Source organism: Syngnathus leptorhynchus, chromosome 16 (assembly GCF_054491065.1).
Source record: "Syngnathus leptorhynchus isolate UIUO chromosome 16, UIUO_Slep, whole genome shotgun sequence".
In the NCBI taxonomy this organism is placed as follows: Eukaryota; Metazoa; Chordata; class Actinopteri; order Syngnathiformes; family Syngnathidae; genus Syngnathus; species Syngnathus leptorhynchus.
In genome coordinates, this window is record NC_141210.1 from 3,614,097 (window position 1) to 3,640,020 (window position 25,924).

General features: G+C 41.8%; 1 protein-coding gene across 9 annotated transcripts in view; it reads right to left on the reverse strand.

The window, feature by feature from the left end:
• micall2a (mical-like 2a) overlaps window positions 1–25,924 on the reverse strand; it is a 70,912-nt gene that overhangs the window by 40,513 nt on the left and 4,475 nt on the right. For 5 of the 9 annotated variants that reach the window (XR_015068493.1, XR_015068494.1, XR_015068495.1 and 2 more), the window contains exons 16-17: window positions 25,788–25,847; window positions 14,438–14,581 (exon numbers count right to left, since the gene is read on the reverse strand). Coding sequence is in view for 5 of the 9 variants with exons in the window: in XM_085933777.1 (XP_085789903.1) it covers window positions 14,438–14,581; window positions 25,788–25,847 (204 nt within the window). In the remaining 4 variants the exon portion in view is untranslated. Of the gene's footprint in view, window positions 1–452; window positions 5,863–12,215; window positions 14,014–14,437; window positions 14,582–21,424; window positions 21,484–23,941; window positions 25,848–25,924 lie in introns of those variants that run through there. The other 4 variants (XM_085933776.1, XM_085933774.1, XM_085933779.1 and 1 more) reach the window with 4 other exon arrangements.

A 25,924-nucleotide genomic window follows, 5' to 3' on the forward strand; every position in this document is an offset into this window, starting at 1 on the left:
TCCTGCAGATGCTACTTAGCGTTGAATAATAACACGCTAGGTTAATAGCAAACACTATGTATCATTACTTTTTGCATCTGCGTCTGTTTAGTGGCTCTAATGGACCAATTGGACGAGTGAATACATAATTGAACGGGAAGCTAAATGTATTTTTCATCAATGCAAAGTGATAGGAAGGATAAAAAAAAAAAAAGAATACATGAATAAAGATGGACTTTTTCCTGGTTATGTAAAAAAAAAAAGTTTTTCAGATTTTTTTTTCTTGATTATATTTTATTGAAACGATACAAACTATAAAGTATAATGTCGTCTATCCTGTCACTGAGTGTATTTTATTTTATAACAGAGAAGGCACGGGCACTTCCCGTGACATTTGGAGGTTAATTTGCATCGGTTTCATGGTCACTTATCGACGGCGGGCTCCCAAATTAACATTCACCACGCTTCTTATTGACGGAAGTGTTTAATAAGTCATCAGATGCAGCCGGCCTGCAAGTGGGAATCTATGCGGGGGGGAAGAGCCTAGCAAAGCTTTGCTATAAATATTCTGAAAAAGAAAAAAAAAAAAGTCCCAAAGTCGCCTTGCACTTTTTCCTTGTTAGCTTTTACGTTGTTATGGTGCCACTTTGTCACTTTACTTTTGCGCTTGGCTGACTTTTTTTTTCTATTTTACAGCAGGTTCCAGAACAGAGCGCAGCTTGTTCGCAAAGTCACCAGCGGAAGGCAAAGCAAACGAGAAAATTAGCTCAAGCCGGTAAAACACATCGCTTGTCAATTTTCGGGTGACCTCTTTTCTAATTCCCGGCTTCTCGGCTGGCTCGCCTTATCTCGCCCGCTCGCTGTTGTGGCGCACCGTGGATCATTTCCCGCCGCCATCCTCACAGTGAAATATGCTTATGTTCAAAGGAGTTCTAATGTGGAGTGATGGGCGGGTCCACGGCAGCCTTGCAGCCGCTGACACACAGCTGTCGTTGCTGTAAATCTCTCAAATCCACTCGGGAAGGCAAAAAAAAAAAAAAAAACTTGACTTTTACTGAAGTACTTCACTTGTTAAAGTCACTGCTGGAATTTTAGTCTGTCGGAGTGGACTTCTAACTAACTGTTGACTTGAGGTGACTGATTTTGAAAGTCTGATTTTAAAAAAAAATTAAAAATTAAAAGCAAAAATTAAATTTGACAATATATATCTTTTATATTATTTTTTTTAAAGTGGTATCGGTACTTGGCATCGGTATCGGTGACTACTCAATCCCACTCGGTAAAGTGAAGCTGGTTGACTTTTCAAAACTACTGTGGATGTTCAACATTTTGGATTCTACGCTCATCTTCAGCTTTTTTGTAGTTCAACAAAACGTCGACAAATGCAAAGCACCAAAAAAACATCCATAAGCAACATTAAAAGCCGTTGTGAAAATTCCTATTTCCTGCGTAATGAATGTTCTATTATTTATACAATAAATTATGGATGAACTCAAGGGGGGGGTACAGCATCTGAGCTCGCAATCAATTCCCGTCCGGATGTTCCGACAACACATTCCGCTAACCGGCGCCATTATTACCTGCGCCCGCCGCCATTTGGGTGCGAACGTCAACAAAACGTCGCCGATTAAAAGATGCAGAGTTCACCGATTGGCCGTCATTGAAAAGACAGTTAAGGCCTGCTAAAGCGCCGGAGAGAATGCACATTAAAAGAGCTTTTGGATTAATGCACTTTGGAACTTCACAGGCGGCGGCGTTCACACTGAGCCCAGATAGCTGGGAAACATTATTCATGGTATTTTTTTTTTTTTTTTTTCATCCCGACTCCACTTTATTAGCTTATTTGATTCGCCATTCTCCTCACAGTTGATTCAATACATTTGCCTATTTGCATAAAACTGTCCGGTAAGATTATCTTCACTTATTCCATCTATCCTAAGAGTCACCTTGTTCAGGATCTTATATGAATAATGAGATTTTAAATTGGAAGACACTCACACAGAGAATGAGGCATTTACAGTTAATTCATCTCATTGAGTTACATTGCTTAGAGGTATTGGAGGGTTTAGATTTTCATTCAAGCATCATATTTAACAGTGTCTGCCCCCCCTCCCTCTTCCTCCGCTCGCCCCCTCCCCTTCTCCATCATTCCACTTTAGTGGCATTGAAATTTAAATGGCCCGAGCCTGACAGATCCAATATTGCGACACACTGTTGCTGTTTTTTTCCTGCGAGCGGGTATATTGTGGCAATCTTTACCACCGCATGAGAGCTCATCACCTCTCTCGTGAGCGCTCCCCCCAAATATCTAAAGCGGCCTATTTATAGAACGACGAGCAAAAGAATAGCGTACGGCAAAAAAATGTACCGCAGTTTGACAGCGAGGAGGCGACACGCGCAGACTGAGAAGGACAGGGGTGGTGAAGGGGGGCGGGGGGGGGTGTTAATTGGCTTTTTATGACTCCAATTAAATAACATTATGCACATAGTGGCTTAACGGCTTATAGGTGGCCTCTATTAACAATGTCCCCTTGATTGGTTCTTTGGCTTAAGGTCTCCGGCAACTCGCCAAGCCTGTCACGGAGTGCGGAAACGGCGGCGTGTGATGGGAAGTTAATAATGAAATGGTCCAACATCGGGACATAAAAAAATAAATAAATGCAAAACAGTTTGAGGGTAAGTCATAGCGTCGGCTTTTTGCAATGAATTCAATTTGATTTATCGATCTGTCTGGAAATTTCTGGTTTTAAACTTTTTTTTTCGTCTGGTGCTGTTAGTGTTAGCGGTTCTTAACTAGCTAGCGTCAACTCCTACTTTTTTGCTTCAGTGTAAAAGGCAGCTTTTCTGGTGTTTACTGTACATTAATCTATCTAGCTATCCATTGATTGACAATAAAAAAAAAAAATACTTCTTTGCTGTCTAATCGGTTAACTTTTAAACTTTCATTTTCTCGGGCCTTTTTACTGAGGACTGCTTTCGCTACTTTTCAATTTGATTGATTTTTCAACATTTCTCCTTTCAGATGCAATCGTAGCTCGAATTTAAAAGGCAAAAAAAAAAACTTTTGACATTTAAAGGATCAGGACTGATTCATTCCGTCTGGGGCTTCAAAAAGGCAAAAAAAAAAAAAAAGCTAAAAAGCTAAGCGCGGCCATTACGGATGCCTGTGATATGTTGAAAGGGAACAAGCGAGCGAGAGAAAGAGAGAGGGAAAACAAGCATGTGCCTGTCCTGAAGCGCCACTCCTGAGGTGTTAACTAATCTCTGGTGGCCAGTCCACGCGCTGGCTCCTCTAATTGCTCCCCGTATTTCAGTCTGCCGCGAGAGCAGCCATTGTAGCGAGCGCCCAGTCAGCCCCCAGAGGTCTCGCACCTTCATTATCACTCTTTATTGCACAACCTTATACTGGCACTTGGCACCAAACAGCCTGCCCGTTAAAAATAGAGCCTCCTTCCCTCCTCTCCTTTTGCTGGTTTCACTTTTAATTACTAACACCCAGTCAAAGTCCTCAGCAGGCCCCGTGTGCTTCTTCGTCGTTGTCGTCTTTTTTTTTTTTTTTTTTCCACCCTCTCTCCCTTTCACTAATTAAAGCCAGGATGGAGTTTATTGAAGGGACCGTGACTCTGTGCTCTCTCTCATCTATTATTAAGAGGGCAGGACAAATCATTTTCAAATTTATATGTTGAAAAACTGTCCAGGGACTGACACAAGGTGGTAAAGGTTGGGGGGAAGGTGGCGTGAAATGATGCTGAACATACGAGAAGGTGATTTTCTTTTCTTTTCTTCTTTAACGCGTCGCTACACAGAATAGAAAAAAAACTGTCTCAAACTGTCTCAGCTTATACAATAAAAATAAGAATTAATAAGCCATTTAGCAACGCGCTTCTGTTGCCGCGGTGTCAAAAATTGCACTGAACCGGGTGACCTTTATACATTTTAGGACATTTAAATTAGGTGGAAATCTAATTAAAAAACAACCAATTAAGATGAAGTTATATTGTATTTTGTTGAAAAATGGACGTTAAAAGATAAGATCCCTCAACTCACACCTAAACTAACCTCTTTACCATTGCATTGTCCAATATGTCGGACACATGTACACGTAATGAATGGAAACCGACTGAAGGCAACATGGAAGCAGCGACCAATCGATGCTACATGTACACAGAGTTTCATTTGGAGCACGAAGGCGCAAGTAGCATTAGCACACATAATGGCATTGATTGAACACCCCACCTGCTTCCACTCCCCTTGTGTGTGTTCAGTGTAAACATTGAGCCAAACTGGCATAAACAGCACGACGGTAATGTGAAAGCACGGCGTTCAGGTCGGATAGATGTTTCTCTCTTTGATCGACTCTCCCTCGCAATTCCAGGTCGTACATTCTTAATTATCTAAACATTCGCGACCCCGACAGCTGCGCAGGTGAGCTAGCAAAAAAAATAATAATAATCGTTCAGCTGCGCAGCCAGCTGGCCCAAAAAAAAAAACATTCTACAAACAAAGATGGCCACCTTGTAGAATAGCAAGACAGCAGAGTTAGCTTAGCATTTTGCGGCAAGGTCATCCAAAAGCATATATGAATGGACTATTTAATGTAATGAACTGCATATTAAATAGCTGAACACCACCATGGCGCATATGGACAATTTGCAACATGCAATAATTAGAGACAAAAAAATTTCATCTCTTAACCTTCAATAGAAGGGGTAGGGGTAGGGGTGTGTGTGTGTGTGTGTGTGTGTGTGTGTGTGTGTGTGTGTGTGTGTGTGTGTGTGTGTGTAAGTGTGAAGTGAATAGGCAAAATAATGAATTTGGTAGGGAGGAAGAGGAAGGGGGGGGAAAAAAGAGGAAGGCGAGTCCCTTAGCCTAACGAGCAGCTCACACGGTCAGGGCAATTAGTCACTGTCATATGAGGGCAAATGTAGAAGCTTTTTGCAAGCTTGTTAAGTAAAAACTTACACGGGGGTCAGTGACACTAAAGAGAAACGCAGCAGCGTGGAACCTTGCCACTGGAAAAATAAACCCGAGGTTTGCTACGCTCGAAAAAACATCTTGTACACCTGCATGAGCTAATGAGAGAGAAGATAATATTGATAATTACCTGAATGAAATCTCTAAAATATTCTTTTTTGCAGGCCTGACTACAGTGCAAAGTTTCATGAGTTTCCACGCAAGTTCAGATCATCAAAACAGTATCTATTTTTGTGGAAAACACTGCGTTGCTAAGACAACAGTGTACAACAAAAAGCTTTGAAAACTTTTCAGCTTTTTGCAAAATAATATTTGTTTATATTTAGAATTTTTATAGCCTCTTCAAAAATTTCTTTTGGACAACATTATTGGGCCAATTTGTTCTTTGAGCAATATGTAAAAAAAAAACACTTGCTTTTTTTTTTTTTTAATTGAAAAAAAAAAATGTTTCTTGTTTATACCAAGTGCCAATTTATTGTCAGAAAATTATGACTTCACAAGAGTAAAATTACAACTCAGCCTTGTGACTTTTTTCTTTTTTAAATTTATTATTACCGAACGAGTAAACAACCGTCTCCTTCCACTCCTGTATTTAGGCTGACTTTGTCTCAATAATGCGACAGTCTCCCGCGCAGCAGTCCGAAGAACAAAAAGTGAATTTTACGCTTGCTCAATGAATTTAATTCCCTCCATTTCTATGCATTATAAATGTACATTTCTTTCAGGGAGGATTCCTCCAATTTGCGCCGGGGCGAGGGTTGCTTCTACTGGTGACGGCGGCGGCAGCGGCGGGCATATATGGGTCAGAGACCCCGGCGCCTTATCAGTAATTCGCCATTGCCTGGTTATTAAGGACAGCTTAGGTGGAGAGGGCTGGAGTAGCAGGAGGGGTTGAGGTGAATTGATTGCCTGTGGACATGTTAAACATGACCCTGTCAGGCCTCCACTCCACTGCTGAAACGCACCAACCTGTGCGCCTCACTCCAAGTAATCAGCTGAGGCTTTAATAAAATTCAGAAAGCCCCGAGAAGGCACACACACACACACACACACACACACACACACATACACACACACACACACACACACACACACACACACACACACACACACACACACACACACACACACACACACACAGCTCAACCCCCTGAGGGAATGCGGCAAGTTGAAAATAATCAAAAGCCGTGAGGCAAGAGGCATTTACGCCATGTTTAGGGGAGGGAGCATCGCAAAAATATTCCTAAAATGTTTTTCAAGGTGTTACTCCAGCTGTTGTTCAAAGAACTCCCCAAATGTTTTTAGCTCCATGCACTGGCTTGTACAGGATTTATAGTCCGGTGCACCTTATATATGGACCGAATTCCTAAATTTAAACTGGCCCGAAGCATTGTGTCATGAAATCAATCATAAGTGGCCCGCTGAAGACTATGACTCATGAATCAAAAAGACGATGGATCATTATTTTGTGATTATAAAGTAATTTGTTGCGTCTGAAGTTGAAATAAAAAAGATAAAATGGATAATGATTTGATTTGGATTAAAAATCTAACATGATGCATTAATGGTGCGCCTTATAGTCCGGTGCGCTTTATATAAGGACAAAGTTTTAAAATGGACCATTCATTGAAGGTGCGCCTTATAGTCCAGAAAATACGGTAGTTGTAATCGGATCAATCAAAATATCGATATATCGATTGACAACGGTTTACAACTAAAGTAAACACTCATTCACAGGTTCTGACATTTCATAGCTATTCTGTTTGTTTATTTTGGGTGCAACTCCACAATTGACCACTAGATGGGAGCCCACTATTTGAGACTGTAAATTTGACAAAAGAATAAGAGTGAGACAGGAAATACAACATTTCAGCTAAACCTAGTTTTTTGCTAGGGATTACAGAATGCCAATCAATCCCCTTCAATTCTGCTTTTTTTTCGCCTACAGAAAGCAACGACTGAAGGTTGATATAATGATGTACATGATGGGTTTTTTTTAAGGACCAATTAAAAAAAAAAGTCCCACAAATAAGTGCTAGCCCGCATCCTGGTGGTTGGCCAGCAATGTTAAGCACATTGGAAACTCCTCATTTGGCAGCAGCCGGGTAATTAGGGGCCCCGACCCTTCCCACCCTCTGTCGAAAAGGGGGCGTTTCCCTTGATTAAGGCCGACTGGCGGGGGTGAGGCCCTCTTGCGCAAACAGCAGATTGAAGTTCATGACGGCGGGTCTCAGCTGCTGCCGCCGAGCCATGAATTGTGGCCCGCGAGAAGGTGTTGACAGCAGCAGCTGGACATCAAGTGATGAAAAGGGAAAGGCAGACAAGAACACCCCGATGGGGAGGACATGAGGGGGGGATGAGTGGGGGGGGGGTCATCTACCGGCTGGCAGCAGAACTGCACCACGCAATAATATACATAGAGTACATTAACAAATTTAAATAAAAAATATCTATAAAGTTTTCTTGTCAAATTGTTTATTACAATAGCGCAACCTGACTGGCATAATATTTATCGTTCAACTTAATTCTTATAAAATTACAACTTTTCCTATTACGACAATTCAAATATTTTTGACTTTATTCCTGAAAAACTTTTACTTTTCCAGTTTTAGAAAAAGTCCACTCTTATTGTTCCTTTAACCCAATTCTATTTTTACTTTTTTACAATTTAACCAAATTTGACTTTCTTTATTCTTCTGATTGACTACAATCCTTTTTTTTTTTTTTTTTTTTAATAACACCGTCACTGTGGACCCCCGGAATGAACGGGGATCAAAATGACCGGTCGGCATAACACAACGTGCGCCATGTCGAAGCTACATGATGTTTATTGTCGCCATGTCATCATATTTCAGACGGGATTGAGCGCCGTGTGCAATTTATGGTGACCACTTCACTGGTGAGGACACAGCTAACCTTGTTTAGCATCCAAATGATGAGGAATGACATGGGACAGGCTTTTTACACTGCCTCCCTGACCCCCTTCACACACACACACACACACACACACACACACACACACACACACACACCCATTGTCCCCTCAGCTGCACAATGGTGACTGATGTTATTGGAAATGAGAGGTGTGTGTGAGTGTACGCATATGTGTGTGTGTGTGTGTGTGTGTTTGATGAATAGAGATGGTGCCCTAAGGTGAGCACAGACTATATTGGTGTGATTCTACTATTCACTATTAATGAACTGCCTAAAGGTGCAAATTAGCTTTTAATGGGTGTTACTTTACTAGCCGTGCTTCAACCACACACAAAGACAACCCACTTTTTTTTTTTTTTTTGGAGGGGATGGGGTTGTGGAGGTTGGGTGGGCGAAGCAATTACAATGTGTATTGTCTGCAGTTATGGTGACATAAAACACAAATATTAGCAATCGGATTATTCTGGGGGGGGAATGGAGGTGGTCGGTGGTGTCGCTTTCTCTGGACTGAAGTGAACTACTGCTTAGTATGCTAGCCGCACATATCTGTCAAAATATGGAGTTAGGCACTGTAAAAAAAAAAAGGCATTTTTTTATTATTCTTTTTTTTTAAAGGCAATAAAGGCAAAACAAATAAGGAATGAAAAAGATATATAAAAGAGTGTATAGCTTTGTTTTAGCATGCGTGTCTTGACACAATAATGGAGCAGAAAATTTAGTAAAAGAGATAATTTTAAAAAGGTTAGCCAAATACGGGAAAATTGAGAGCATGTATTTGTTGCTGCTCCGTGTGCGGTAAAGTCGCAGTTGTTTGAAGGTTGCTAACGACATCTATGCTCATTTTTAATTCCCCGCGTTTGTAGCCATGTTTCACTTTACATGTTAGCATTAAGTTTGCAATCTTGGCACTTAAATTTCCTTCTCATGTGCGAGGCCAGCTAGCATCTATTTTTCATGCTTTAACAGCACCGCGCCCGAGCACACGCCGCAAAATCAATTGGCTTATTGATTGCAGACTAATTAGGCAAAGATAAATGGTTGAACTAAATAAATACAGCCGACAGTAACGAGCCGATAGAGAGCGGGACATCCTAATTGACTTCTGCATGATACCGGGGCCACCTTTCTATTGGAGGTCGCCTTGGGTTCAGCCGGCCATCCGTCAACATTTTATTTATTTTGTAATTTCCCCAACATGTCACAGAATGAGTGTACGTGTGCGCGATCAAAAGCTAATTAGTGTGAGTTGACACAGGGGCTGGCTCATGGGTCAAAGATCAGGACTGATGATACGGCAGGAGGTTGCTCATTAAAATGGATCACATTTTGCTCTTTAATCAGTTTTTTTTTTTTAAATGTAAACTCAAGGAGGATGTTGACAAGCAGAGACGCCCTCTAGAGGCCTGACTGCATGTCATGTATTTTTATAGGCTCATCCCTGCCTGAATCACACACCAAAAAATTAATTGGCTAGCTGAAATCCAGAGAGCGCCCTCTACAGGCCTGACACTGTCAAGCTTCATTTGTCATGTAACTTTTCCCCGTGGAAGGCTTAAAAAACAAAAAATATGCAAAGAAGTAAATTAATATGCTCTCCCCTCCCATTTGGCGTCCCTCACACTCAGTAGTTCATCGCCTGCACCGAGTGCCCTTGTTGACTCAATTGGATTAGCGCTAATATGTAAACACAGGAGGTAATCCTCTAATGAGAGCAACTAAATAAGTTAAAATAGCCTAACTGTCAGCAGGTGTCTGCCAGATGATCCGTAGGCACCCAAAAAGCGGCATTAGGCCGGCAAAGATGTCGGGCGCTGTTGTGACCCGCCAGGTGACAGCGTAATTACTCGCTTGTAACTTAGCGGGATAATAGCAAGAGCGCCTCCGGGGGATAAGACAAAGACCTGTTAATTATTAACGCTCGCATCAGGCCCACACCAGAGAGTTGCAATTATTAACATTGCTGTTCTTGTTTGTGCTTAAACGCCAGCGCCGCCGTTAATATGCTCATTAGGCAAAATGAGTGATTTTATTACTCTTGATTTAGTTTGGGCTTTGTCCAACGATATCAGTGAGGGAAAACAAACGAGTTACGTGCCGAGTTTGTCGATTTGACAGAAAAGAAAACACGGCGGAAAATCTTTGGATATAAAAGGTTCACTCAGGAAAAGAAGAATGTACATGCTAGCAAATGAAAGTTGAAATTTTTCATTCAAATGATTTGTTGTGAACTTACAAGAATAAAGAAATAAAGGAAAAAGAAAATCTTGAGTCTGTTTACAATGTTGCCATAACATCCAATTTTAAAAACATTCCAATTTCTCATCTAAATTCCAAAAAACACCGGGCTGAGTAAATCACAATCGAGAACTGAATTAAATTGAAGTCTTTCCTCTCTTGCACCTTTTCTACACAATCACCGACAATTTCAAGATAAAACACGACAGAGCTGCAAATGCGCTCTAATTGCCCGCCGTTGCTTTAATGCTTTAATGAAACGTCTCGGAATCGATAGCAGACAATATTACAGCTGACAATGGAACCGTTAGCGGCCACAAAAATCATTCGGCGTCGCAACAATTACGCCCTACTTGTACGCGTTTATTGTCTCAAACAGACTTTTTAAACTCATAATGCCGATTTAGACGTCGCCGGATGATCTCGCTGGACTTGTTTGTTCATCTCCAAGCAGTCAAAAGGGAATTAAATATCACGGGCGGCGAGACGGCCACTCACGAGTTGTGATTAAAGTTTTATCTGCCGTTAAATCCCTCATTTCTCCTTATTTCCTTTGGAAGCGCTGCTCAGAGGCTTTTACGTCTAATTTGGTGTTTGACGAACAAAAAAAAACAAAAACAAACAGGCAATTAGACGGCGTCTATTGTGGCGCCGCCATATGCAGCCTTTGGAGGAGGCTTTTTCTCGGGCTTCCTCCTCCCTAATGGGCCCCGCGGGGACGAAGGGGTTAATTGATGCAGATGTTGATGGCTTTTACACATGACGCAGGGAGCGTCTCCCCAGTGGCTCCTATTAGAGGCACTTTTAATGAAGTGCTAAACACCAGGCTTTCCCCGTACCGCGCTCCATCCTCGGGAAAACTCGGCAAGGGAAGCGCTTTGCAGGAAAAACACCCACACGTACACACAAAGACCCCCACCCTTTAAGCGAACACCCACCCAGCCTACAATCAATGCTCCTTTCTCATCTCATGGAAGACAATCAAGGAGGTGTTAACGTTGCTATAGTGTAGAACGTTGCTATAGAGCGGGCAAAACAGAAAACAGTACAATCATGTTTGGGGATCTTAAAAATCCCATCCTACATTATTATCAATGTCCACAATTTAATTGGCATGAATATAATTGACATTGTTGTATGTGTATTTATATTTACAGTAAATTACTGAAAAGCTCGTTCAACTTGTACAATACCGATAAACTCATTGCACTTTTGGACTCCGCTGTATTATATTGAAGCAATTTTGATCCCACTTTAGCTTACCGAATTAAATTGTGCCATTTTAAAATATATATATATACACATATATATTGATTGTATTGTACTCCATATAATGAGATATGTATTGAAATGTCTTATTGGAGAGATGCACACCCCGCTATTTAGCTATCTAGCTAGCTATCTAGTTATCAAGCTCGATATATCTAGTCTTTGGAATTATTTAAACTAGCATCAAGGTACCAGTGTACCCATGTAAGTTCGCAATAAATCTATGATTGTTTAACTGTAGTATTAGTGTACAAATCTTGTGTTTTATTGGATTTAATTGCTGGTCTTAGTGTGCTTAATTAACAATGAGTGCATCACTTGAAATTAGTATAGCAATAGCATTGTGGCGGTTCAATCTTTTCATCCCTGTTCCAAAAATGAACCAATTCAATAATAAAAAAAAAACATCGACAAATAAACTATTTGTTTACACACTTAGAATGCTCCTATTCAATATAATGGGCCATTGAGAGTCTGCCATTTTCATGAGACAGTAATTGTGCTACAAACTGTGCAAATAGACAAAATTAGGGAAAAATACATCTGGACTCATTTTTCCCACCACTAATTTTACACATGGGATAGAAAAAAAAAAATCCTCAAAACAAATAAAATAGCAAGCGGCTAAAAGTAGTCATTGGCGTTGGGCTCGACTGATGCTAATGCTAATGGCGCTTCTCACGCAGCGTTAGCGGGCCACTAAATTGTGCTCATTAAAATGACAAACTTAAACACACGCATTCAGTTAGGCGTGGTCTTCAGCTGCGTACAGCATCTGGCCCCCGACACCCCACCAACCCGCCCGGCTCCCCCGAGGCCATCACGTGAACGCGCCGATGCCAATGCGCCCAATCACATTTGAAAACAATCAGCATCCCTTTCATATCCAATTTAGCCACCTGCCACAGCTTCCCATTAGTGTCGGCCATGATGTACTCTTAAAGCTTTACATACGTGCATTGATGTACATCCATATATAATGCAAAGAGCGCGAGTGTCTTCTCGCTGCTCCTCCGTCGTCGTGATCCGTCACCAGACGGCAATTTCAAAGCGATGTCTTAATGGCGGTGTCGGCGTATTAATTAGAAGTGTTAATGAGCTAAAAAAGCAGCCCAAATTAAATTAATGCAGACGAGCGAGAGAGAGCGATGGAGGGAGTGAAATTAGCTCCAATTTCTGTAAATGACTCTGAAGTGTGCGCAACATATCAAGGCGGCCGCGTACGCTCCCATCCCCCCTAAGCTAATCAAGAGCTACATTGCAATTAGCTGCTTAATTAAGGCAACACTCGGGCCTCGCGCAATCCGCCACAATTAAGTAATGGCTGTTACAGCATGAAGGCGGGCCTGTAGTTTTTCTTCCCTCGCAACATATTCGAGCGCTTTAATGGCCTGTGGGGGGATTTGCAGGGGCAGCCCTGAGATGTTGCCAAGATGGAGAGCCTTCTATCTCACGCTTCGCTGGGGATCTTTTGCTCCAGCTGGAAGCCGCGCGCGACAACGATTGAGAAGGGGAGGGGGTCGAGACGTGGCAATTGGCGCCAACTGGCGGCGGCGTCCTAATGACTGGTTTGGTCGCTGTGGCTCAAAGGCTTCCAGCGGGAGCGGCACATTATTGCCACACATATTTTGGGTAGCGGACATGTTGGCTTTGGCGAGGCCCTGACTTCGGGTTCTGTTGTCCCGCAGGTCCTGCTTGTGAGTAAACACTGACACAGTCAGAGCAAAGGTCTCGTCTACTCAACGTCTCCATCCATTTTCTACAGCGCTTGTCCTCATTAAGGTCAAAAGGTCAGCTGGATTAAAAATCAATACATTGTGTTTAGTGAAGTCTAGAACATGTGACTCCAAAACAGATTCCTCATTCCGCTCAAATAATCGGACTACAGTTACTCTTCAAATATCCCACAATGTTACTACACAAACTCGAGTATTTACCTCAAACAAAACATTTACTCAGTTGGGTAATTTTACACTGGATGGATGGACTGGCTCAACTATTTGTGTCCAAGATCTATTTTGCACAATATGTCCTCTCTGAAGAACGACTGAGTCCTCCTCTCCGGCGAGGGTAAATATTCAATATGCTTTGACTGTCTGGGAGTTGTACAAATCAATTTGCTGGGGCACGACATCCACTGCGGAATATGCAAAGCGCAGATAAGTCGCAGCTTGTCACCCAGCCGCCGTTGCTCCTCTTTCAAAAAATAAAACCGCCACCTGGCCGCCACGTGAAATTATCTCGTTGAAATCCTCTCAAAGGTTAGAGCACTTATCTGTCAGTTTAGCGTGCGGCCTAACATGCTTTTGCCGTCATTCTCGCCTTCTTGTTTTGTGTCTTATGGCCTTTGCCACTTTAGGATTTGCTGCCGGGTAAGATTTTATAATTAGTGGGCAGTTGAGTTGGTTAGCAAGTAATTTACCTGCAGGCGGCACAAATCTAATTATTGCCTTTGAAAAGCTCATTTGGCTTCAAACATTTCAGGTGTCTTTTCTTCTCTCTCGCCTTGTCGCCGTATTCGGCAAAGGTAACAATGTCCCGGAGCGCTGCGGATTCCCCTTCCGTATCACATTCGCCTTATTACACGTGTCGTGAGTACGCTGTGACACCTTCCAGCGCATACTGTTAGAGAACGCCAAACAAAAAACTGTTTTCAGTTAAAAAATTCGAAGAAGCAGGGAACACCACAAAAAAAAAAAATCCTCAGTTTGTTATCTCGCCTTTTCCGAGTTAGTTGTTTTTTTTTCGTGCTTCTCCTTCCGCATTTTTTGACCGACTATCACCGTCATCATTTAAAAAATTATATTTCTCATTACAACTACAATTTCCCCAAAATTTCACTTTCATTCATCATTCCACCACTTTCAAGACCATTACACGACTTGATATATTTTCATGGAAAGAGCAGCGCCCCCCTGTGGTGAGACACTGACTTTTTTTAAGCCGATCAGGTCCATCAAATGAAAAGTATGTGTATGTAGTAGTATGTGAGTGACGGCAGACAGGATTGCGCGACGGTCTCTGTGGATTGTGTGTGCTTGCTTACCTGATGAGAAGATGCGATGGAAAAAAATGCTGGATTGACTCCGCCTCCGAGGGATATTGTTAATCACAGCTCGCCATGCGCTAAGGGGTCTCCAACCCGTGGCTCTTGAGATGCATGGGGCCCTTTCATCCATTCGCTGTGGCTCTGTGTGAGACAAAATAGCATTTAGAGATAATGCGTGCGCTTGTAACATTTAAACTTGTTTTTCAATTACTGAAAAAATATGCGTCACAAGTGCCGATGTACGACACCTATTAAGTGTAATTAGTGCACTGTAGTATCCGTGTTGGATGCGTGCTCGAATGGTTGGCCAAAAGTACAACAGGGGCTGCTGCGGCTCTCCTTACCCACGTGTGATGGCATCAAACAGATCACATTCATCACGTAACCGCTAATTAAAATGGAAACGCGCGCATTGTTTTTTTCCGGCGACATGGGGAGATTCCGCGGCGACAGACGCACACCTCCCGACCGGGCTGTAATGTAATATTTCATTTCAAAGCACCTGAGAGACAGTCATGTGATCATTTATTAAGCCGCACTAATTGAGAATCCCATCAAAATATGTAATTAAACACTTAAGCGTAATTACCCAGCGCAGTAGGAACCCAGTGAATTAATTAAGGAGGGGGGAAAAAAAAAATACATCAATTTATTTGAATTCATTTGTCCCCTTTCCACTTGTAATAATTAACATTTTAATTGCCTTAATCTGAGCGAAACAAAGTCACACTTTATTTGACAGCAAACCAAGAAATCCACACTCATTAGGATGTGTTGCGGGCAAAATAACATAACAGCTACTTTTGGTGTGTGTGTATACATTTCTGTTTGTGTGTAATGTTTTGCACATTTACACTGTGGCGAGTTGTATTGCCATGGAAACACAATTGAGTCCTTTTTTTTTTTTTTTTTAAAAGGAAAAGGTTGGGCTCGGACTAATCTCTGGGACGTGAATGCCAGAGAAAAAACACAATGTGGTCTGATGTGAAACAAACACCTGTGTGTGTGTGTGTGTGTGTGTGTGTGTGTGTGTGTGTGTGTGTGTGTGTGTGTGTGTGTGTGTGTGTGTGTGTGTGTGGATATGTGTATATGTGTGTTATCAGCAGCTTGCCTGGGTTTGATGTATACCTGGAGAGCAACTTAATATCCTCAGGCCACTATGGCATGTCAATGACACACACACAAGGAAAACAGGAATATCTGTGGCCCCGCCGGAGCCATTTACCTTTCACTGAGTAGGTTCAAGATATTAATTAAGATAAATCTAGCGCAATTCTCACATTCTACCATCTGCTTATTTATCAGAATTATGTTAATCGTTTCTGTAGGGGCCCTGAGAATTATTGCCCATTTTCAGTGCGTAATTCCTTTTTAATGTCAGTGGGCCGTTTCGCTTTTGCGTGACACCACCATCATGTGACCACTTTTTTTTTTTTTTTTTTATTAATGTAGGGTCCACAAAGTTTGCCGCCAGTTTCCCCATTCTTGTTCTATAAGGTCACAGACTCAGGAGGGGGGGTCAAGAGAGGACATGATGCAGAGATGTGGCTCGCAGACCTCTGGAGTTGTTCACTTAGGAAGTAAAAGCGGCAAAAGCAGGACAGATCGGACTCCCGCTCAAGCCGGGGAGGACTAATGAGGGTGAGGACGGGGCGATGTGATGCGGCGTGATTAAATTTAGATCTGGAGGGAGATCTTGACCCGCGCTGGCCCGCGTCTAAGTGACATTTGCTCAAGAGAAACACACTGCAGCTGAGGCTTATTAACCTTTTATAGATCCCGGCACTGCCGCCCCACTTAATTGGCCACTGGATTATTCAATAGACTAAAATCACAGTGATTTCGTCCAACAAGGCGGAGGAGCGGTCCGGTCTCTGACAAGGTCCCGCCGTTAAATAGAAATCATCTCGGAGGACCTTTTGACTGGTAGCGAGGACAATACAAAACCAACAAAATGATTCATTTTTTTGTCCAACACTGGGCAAATGTTTTATGAGTCTAATTAAAATTTTCACAATTATTATAGGAAGAAAAAAATATTGCCAGCATAACTATAAATCGTATAATTGGTCAAGAAAATTATACACTTTTGCAGAGGCACTACTGCTACCTACTGGAGTGGATGTGGAATTACACGTCTAGGAAAAAAAAAAATCCCTAATTGTAAGAAACACATAAGGACGAAATTCCTCAGTAATATTAGATTGGGAATTCAACCAATAATATATTTTCCTCCAAGACTGATACTTAACTAAAAATAAAAACATGTACTTGAGGGATGAGGCACAAAATACGGCGTGTCCCCTGCGACAAACGGGATGTCATTAGATGGTGGATTATTCAATCTCCACTTTCTAATGGTGATAAATGTCACGTGCAGGAAAGGCTGAGCCAAGTAATCCTAAAGTGCAAGGAAAAGGATCTTGACGCAACTTGAAAAGCGATATGAAATCTCAATGCCAAGATCATCATCGGGCTTGGCGAGCGTTGACGCAAATATGAATCGAGGCCCGCTTTGACCGCCTGGCCCCAGTCGGCGCAGATGACCGACAAGGAGAGGGAACGTGGCTTGTCAAGTGTCTGGTGGCAAGCAAAAAGGAGGGAAAAGGAAAGCGGGGATCAACATATTCCAAATGAGCAGACATAATCCCAGTGAATGTGAAGTTAAGCCATTTGATAATTAGCAGATTTCCTAATGTATGCCGCTCTGTAATGACCTTCGCAAATGAGAATGCTTGTTTGAATTCCGGCCGTCGCTCACGTGCTTTTTATCCCTGCCACATCGGGTTGATGATACGCGTAAGCTTAATGAGCGCGTTTGAATGGGAAGTGACGGGAAAGGGGATGAGTGAGATTGCAAATGCATTTGCACACCTTGCATATCATCAGCGTGCCTGTAAAGTGGCATCAGCCCCCCCTCCACCCGCTAATAATGCATTCGAAGCCTTTCCCTTCAATGAGCTGCACTTTGTCCGCCTCGCTCTCGTTAAAGCGCTATTAGCATATTGTGGCACACCTTCGTCACGTTTCAGCGCGGAAAACGTATTATCGTTCAGTCGGGCCAATGGCGACGGGGTAGCGGTCGATCGCATCTGTCGACAAAATGACTCGACTGCGTTCGACTCGGCACACGTGCAACTGGTTTGCCGCTTCGAAGTTGTAGCGTGATGACTTTTTGTTGTTTAAGTAATATTGAATAGATTGCAATGAAATAAAAAATTGATTAAAATAAATCAAGATTCCAAAGCAAATATAAAATGTTCATAAATGTTATTTAAGATGACATTTTGTAATAAGATTCCTTTTACTGTCTATTTATTGATTAGAATAATAGCAATAATAAAAATAATTTGTTTATCTTTTTATCTGAACCACAATGAAAAGATTTGGATTAGAAATCTGTAAATAGGGGAGGGAAATAAATAAACATTAACGTGACAATTATTGCTTTTTTTAAAAACAACTAATATTCCTAAATTTTGTGACATTTATGCACAACTTGCATATTAGCATACATCAGACACAACCATCACATAATCTCAACAACAGAGCAAATCAACAGTCACCAATCAGCGCAAGAAACCGACGGCTGCGACGGGGAGCGTTTAGCGAAGCGGCGCTGACGGCGAGGAAAACACGCGTCGCTTACGCGTGTCGGCTTTCACGCCCGCTCATAATCTGTCTGGGATTTCATGTGTGTTAACACAGCTCCCGACGCCGAGTGCAGAACACTTGAGCGGCGCTACATAAATGTCTCCGTGTAGCAAGTTGACAATAAACAAGCTATTCACTGGCGGGGATTTGCATGGCAAATGGGCGCATTAGCCGCGCGGATGGGAAAAGATGGCTTCGGAAGAGACGCGGCGCTTTGTCGGGGCGGCAGACGAAACTCTCTGCGGATTAGCGGCGGCCCTGACCGCGGAGCCGGAATAAGCTAATTGCTTAATTAGCTGACCCAATTCCGTAAGCTTCTTTGGGCATATTAACAACAGCTAGGCCGCAAATACTTCACAGAGGCTCGTGTTTGTTTTTATGGAATTACAGTAATGAGGATCAAAAACAAGTCAGCGCTGACGACGAGGTGCGCTCGTATTTACTCCATTCACCCCCCGTCAATGGCCGTTTACACTAGCTTGTTTGCTAGCTTATTTGTCGAAACAATTACGCCGCTGCGGCAAGTGTCACCGTCCGCCTTTTTAGGCATGGTTTTTGAGCAATGAGGAAATAACGAGGGGGGAAGTATTCGCATTAGACGGCTTGATGACTGAAATTGATGAATGTACTTTTTTTTTGGGGTGGCCTACGCACACTTTACATACGTGATATCAGCTGAGCACACGGGAGGCAAAAGAGCGCTATTTGCGTGAGAGGAACTCATCTATATGCTAATTCATCGGCTTCATTTCGTCCATACAGGACTGTTTACCTATTAGCTGGCTTGCGTGTAAAGGGAATTGGAACATTACAAGCAAAAGGAAAAAAGAAAAAGCGGAAGAATTGTCAGCATTAGCTTATGTTCTTGGTCTTTGTCTAAACTGGAAACGCAAATCTATTTTTGTCTTTTCATTCATAAGCATGGAACCAAGGTTATTCAAATGAGTCAAATAAAGTAAACCTGAAAAATAATGTTCCTAAACTAGCTGAAATGATACCAAAAAAAAAAAAACTCCATAAACAAACAAGCCAAGGAAACCTACTATGAAAAGCCGAAAACTATTTGGTCGACAAGTGGCGGGACAAAAGTACTTAAGGTATCGAGGCACGGTATCAGTGAGCACTAATAATGGTATCGGACTGACAAAAAGCGGCATAGAGTCTGCTGTTAAATAAACCAAATAATTTCCTCATTCCCAGAGCTAACATATGCTATGCAATCATTTCCACACATTGTCAGAGTTGTCTCACTAACTCTGACCCTCCACCACTCTAGAAAAAGTTTATTTGGCTTTCCCAAAATCTTTGCAAGGACTTCCAGGAGCTGCTTTACATCAGACGCCCTTTGGTTAAAGTCGCAGCATCGTATTCTTTTTTTTTTTTTTTTTGCTTATTAGCCTCGACGTGAGCACAATTGGGAACACGTCCGAGCACAAAAACGGGATTAAAGGCGTCACGGAAACACTCCAGCAGCCTTATGAGGACTTACTTGACAGCTCAACTTACAATGTAAATGTCATTCCTCATGAGCCCCCCTAAAAGAGATGCAATCAACCCGTCCGCGTTGAGACGTCTGTTGTGTTTAAGAGGATGACGACCCCCCCCACCCCTCCTCCACTACCCCCCCCCCCCCCCCCACCAGCCAAGACCCCCGTTTGCCTTTCTTATTGTCTGTGGCGAACACAGCAGAATTGCCACTTAGAGCCGCTAAGAGCCGGACGTTTCATCTCCAAGCTTCCTCTGGTCTGTTCGCTACTCATCCCAATTCCACTTCCTCCAAAAGTGCCACCACTTCATTAACCTTGCCGTCCGTGAGATAAAGAGGCAGTGCATCAAAGCGCGCGCACACACACACATCCAACACAAATGCTGCTTGTCGCACACACAAGCCCGTTGAACATGTGCCAAGGAGCCTTTGTGGAACAAACTGTGATCCGTGTGCAGGGACTGGCGTAAAACTACAATAGAGGCTGAAAGGAATCATTGTTTTGTTTTTAAGGGGGCTCAAGGGCACACGCCCTATGGACATTGAGAAACTGTGACAACCGCTATTGAACAGAACAAATAGAAATAAACATCCTAACCATCTTTGCCAATAGAAAATCATCAGTATAGATTTAAGTCGCATTAGGATCGTGGTATTGTCTTTTGATGATCTGGATTTTTTTTTTTTTTTTTTAAGACAATGCTAATCCTGATATTAAGTAAAGGGATATTCCGAGAACTGATTTGTCAGACGATTAATTAAAACAATATATATATATATAAAGAAGAAAAAAAAAATGTAAGTGTCCTGGCTGCTCCACGACAATCATAAAGTTCTTGGTTTCTATGGCAACAAGAGACAAAGCTATACTACTTATTAGAAGCCAGCGTATCAATCCAAGTGATTCCGGAGCTGTTATTTGGAGCTAAAATTACCGCATATTGTCACTTTAAGGAAGATTGATCGGGAGGTGATGCAAGTAATTGGTGCTGTCACGAGTGTCAACCGCACACTTTCGACACACTGGCTCGAAAGCAAACCTCGGCTCGATGAGTAACGGCTCCCATTTAAAATTAAAATAAAAAATAAATACATGAAAGTGGATGAGAGCAAATGTATTAACTGAGTCACAACATTGTTTTACTTGCACCACATACAAATCTCTGTGCTGTATTTAATCCCTCTACCCACAGTTTCGGCGAAATGGAGGATATAAATTATTTTCCTTTGGTGGAAACGGCAAATCCCCATCTGGATTCTGTTAAAAGGCTTAAAATGTCACTAAATGCCAAGGCTGAGACTCCCGCTCACGCGCTCGGCTCTTTAAGACAAGATGTTCAAGCGTTCAAAGTTACCTGAAACCGAGGAGGTTAATATTCTTATCGCCGGGGCTTGTGTGAAAGTGGATATTGAAAAATAGCCAGGTAACCCCGCGCATTAGCAGCTATCACGCGGATTAGCCTCGTAAATACAAATTACGCATTTAATTGTTTATTGTCGGGAGTATTTGGTTAACGGGATATGGCGCGTGAATGAGTGGGATGAAAGTGGGAGAAGCTTGTGACAAAACTCAATTCAAAATTGCGCAATGATACACACCCCTCCAAATTCCCAAGTGCCTTATTTTTTTGCTATCATTAAAGAATTTTTTCTCGAGACTAACAAATTTATCTCCCAAAGGTGTACATAATAGAAAGACCCTACAGCCATCTCAGAAATGAAGAGGGCACTTAATATGACGTTAAGTTAGTCTCCGATTTCCCTTTTTCAAATTTACAATATCAAACAATACCTCAGTTTGCAAACGTCACATAACGAAAATTAGAAAACAGGTGAGTTGTTACCTGAGCTCTGAACACTGTTGGCATCTTTAGTCAACACCAAGTGACAAAATGGCCGCCTCCTGTGGATGGATTAAAACAGGCAGATTTGACTGCTTAATTCATATTCCACGAATACAATATTCATCAGAACACCATGTTCAGACAACATATTGTCAAGAAACCTTTCGACTTGATATTAACTCCATCGATTCAGCATTTATATTGTCATAGAAGACATTTTGAAAGCTCACTCCAAATGCTCCACAATGGCTAACAGTACGGAGAGTTTTGCTTTAGCTAGCGGTGAATGAGTTAACACAAGATGTACAGTGGCCCTAAAGGGTAAAAAAAAGACTTTAAATCGGACAAGTGGTATAATCTGAGCTCGCCACACTAGGCCGCTGCTTAATGTTGCGGCCCAGCGAGCGCATTAGCGTAGCATATTAGCATAGACAGGCCCTGAAATAGAGGACAAAGGGCCACAGGGTGAAAAAGAGGTCTTCACACCACATCCCCGTGAAAAGGCTGAATCACTGGTGGAACGGGACCAGCGAGGACACTATCTTTTGGGGCCCGGCCTCGCGAGCGCATATTGTGTTGCAAGGGAATTTCACTGATCCCGACACACGGCGGGAAGAGGATAAAAAGTGAGTGGCTCAGACCACGAGTGTTGCTCGTGTGAATCTGCGGCATTGAGTGGAAAGTTGCGACGGCGTTCAGCCGAAAAAAAAAAAAAAAAAAATCTGTCAGAATCCTGCGCGCCCACTGATAACATGCTTGGATTACGGTTGGTTAAGGCAAGTGAAAATTATTCATTTGAGATGGATGAAAGCTGCACTTGTCAAGTCTACCAGTCATGCACTACAGATATTTCATTTCCCCACTCGCCCGCCATGCATAATTTCTCGTCAATGCAAATTTTGTACGCGCCCCGCTTTCAGCGCTAGTGTCGCGTGGCACGGAAAATGGATCTTTGCCAGTCAAAAGGTAACAAAACAATGCAATTTTTTTGTTTGCGGCAGGTGTGAGAATCTCATTTCAAGTGACAGAATGTAAACAAACAAGCTTTTAAAGCATGCGAGGACGCGAGTTAAAAAAAAAAAAAGAAAAGAAAAAAAAGATCCAAGTGACAAGCCGCTCTGTGGAGGCTCAGATCTGAGGCTTTAAGCTTGCTATTCAAATATTATGACGGCGCTGATGAGAAGCCTCATCTAGGGCGCGGATGGGCCCGATGAATTAGAGGCGCCCTTCTCGTTTACTCATCAGAGCTAATGAGCCTGATCAAATTACCTGGAGCATCGTAATTAAAGGCCAGTGACAGCCATTCGCCGTGGGGGTGGAGCTAAAGATGATGCAACTGGGCTTGTGTGAGCCCTGGGTCACAAGATTAGGTACTGTCTAGGGATGGGGTGGGGGACATTTTTATTTTTTTTTACAGAAAGATGAATGTAGTCATTCAAATATACAACTGTGTACTTATTGTTCCTAATATTTTGATGATCATTCATTTAGCTGCATGCAGAGTTCAATTTGAACTGATACAGGGATAAATTATGTTCAGTACATCAAAACAGAGATGACTATTTTGTTGCAGGTGAAATCAAAGGCCACATTCACACGTTTATCAAAACTTACACGTGTTTATTAGTTAAAAATAAAATATTTTGAGTTCACTAAAAATCAGGATATCCCTTGTTAGAGCATCAATATGATATATATTTGCAAATATAAATATTGCGGACAAAAGAAAAATAAGAACAGTAAAAACATTGGCTTCCATTTTCGTGTATCATTCACACACACAAAAAATAACAATAAATCACACAGAGAAAATTTGACCTATTTTGGACAGAGTGGACAGTTTAATTTCTTCCCGCACTACTATGGTTGAGGTCTTTTTTAATTATTTTTAAATCCCACACTTTACATTCTATTACTCATTTCAGTAAGCTATTATTTAATATTTATACTTGTTTTTTAAAGCTCTTGAGCTCTTGATTTTCTTTCTATAACGCTGCCTTGCCTCGAACTGAAATTCAGAACCATTTTGGTCTAAACTAATTTACGGTGGAATATTTCGACAACTTGATCAAGCCATGCAATATATGAGGAACACCTTTTGTACACCAACCACATAATGTTCAATTAATTAACTCACTATTCATGTAAAGGCATCAATTTTTGATACAATATGTGTGGGTGTACCTATTGTTACGTTCCGGTGAGTGTACTATTTCGAAGTCAAAGTTCCCCCAACAAGATTACAAATTCAGTCCAAGAGACTTTTCATACAGATGAAGCACTTGACGGCTAATGGTATATTCTAATGAGCAGCCCGGACAGGAGCGCTCACCTCCGAGGATTCCGTTTCATCACGCGCGCGAGCACAAATTGTTTGACTTATGAATATTAATGTCCCTCTAATTTGGGGCTGTTGTTAATGCTTGTCGCTCGGCGCTAGCTGGGCGAATCGGGTCCCCGTTGCAAGCATGTATCGAGCGCCCCCACCCACCCACCCCCTGACACTAAGCCCTCGCCTTTGATTCTTAATTGCACCAGTGCGAGCGTTTGCAGGAGACGGGGCGCAAAGCTTTAATTAACTCTAATATCACACATTCAAGTCTCGACTGTCAGACGCATCACCCGCGTGCCACTTCTTTTTTTTCCACACAGACTCCCAAACATCATTTCAGAACTCAGTTCCGACTGTGATCTCCATTTCACGCATCTCAACGCGAGTTGTGTCATATTGTTGCAGTTCATCTACATTTTAGCTTTTGTCAGGCAGAATAGCAACAAAAAAAAATCCAGAATTATTTTGAATCTATTAGAATGAGAAGGGTTTAAATTGGTTGAAAAATGAAGGAAGCAAAAAAAAAAAAAAAAAGTAGGCGGAGTAATAAAAATCGGCTGTAGAATATTTGAGCTTGTATGTGCTGCATGTGTGAATACTCTTCAGCTTTAGCGCACACGCTAATCTTCAAAGGATTTACTGGACACCGGAGTTTAAAGTTGCTACAACGTGCTTTCCTTTTGCCAGCTAAAATGCTAAAAGCGAGGAGGCCGCACATTTAGGTGTGCTGCAATCGCCGTGCAGATATTAGCAAAGAGTAATGTTTAATTAAAGCATGTCAGATGCGTGATAAGGCCGCACTATAGTTTATAAGCCTTGGCCGCCATAAGCTAGCGCGGGAGCTAATCCTCTTTCACATAGCGCTACGGCGTCGGCACAGCTCAACTTTTTTTTTTTTTTTTTTTACAGCATTTATAAAATTAGCAAAGAAATTAACTGTCTGCAAGTGAGGCAAATTGGATTTTGCAAGTGGCGGCTATGTGTGTGTAAGAGTGTGTGTGATAGAGCATAGCCAGGCTGCCACCTACAGTACAAAATGGAGGCTGCTCAACACGTGTGGCTTACTTAATTAACAAGACCCCCGCGTCCTCCCCCAACCCCTCTGTCTTCTCCCGCTAATGTCGTTACAGGAAATTTGTTAAAATCCATTATTGGAATTATTAATGAAATAATTTCAATTTGGCTGGGAGGCTGTGGAAGGATTACACGTGTGTCTAATATGCACATAATGCAGCAGGAACGATTTCAACAGCCCACAACCTACTTTTGACCTCGCGCCACCTGATTGGCTACATTTTTTTTTAATGATTCATTAAAGTAGCACACACTGATAAGTTATTATTCAAAGGTAGAATGGAAAGAATAACTATCGGATGGTCGGCGTGTGTGTGTGTGTGTGTCATGCAGGTAATATGAGTAAATGACAGCAAACCAATGACAATGTGTGAATAATAAACACAACAAATAGTCTTTTTCATTTTCTTTACATGACAAGAAAACAAATATGAGCATCAAGTTCAGACCTCAGCCAAGGCCAAAGAAATAAATTGTTTATCCTGCATTCGATCGAACAATAATCCTGCCATTAATTAAGCGGTGTGCTCACACACTCATAATTGGGGCTAACTTTATCTTTGACACTTCTAACCTAAGTCAGAAAAGGCTCGATTAAGGAATGTCTCTGAGTAAATATCCTGTAGTGTGGGGTTATAGTGACAACAGCAGAGGGTGATATTGCCCAACGCGACCACCATCTGGGATTGAAAATTGATCAATTAATCAGATCAATTCTTATTCCAAGCAGGCAGTACTGATTAACGCTGCGTATAGATTAGTGGGAGCTAAAAAACATATTCTTACCTCTTTGATTTTTACGATCACAAATCTTAACTAATTACAGTGATAATAACAAGTTTAAGTTACAATGTTCAAATCGGTATGTGCTTTATGCGGACAATGACTTCAAAATGTCTCAAAGTTGTAAGGTAACGCTTTATCAAATTATCGAACATTATTCCACTCGTCGCTTACGTCTTCGACCAAACAGTTTTGAGATGGAGGATTTCCTTTTAGGTTTGCCTTTCTTTATTCCTATTGATAACAAAAGGAAAAAAAAAAAAGAACAAACGAAAATAACTAAAAATGCTAAAACGTAAAAATAAAAGGAT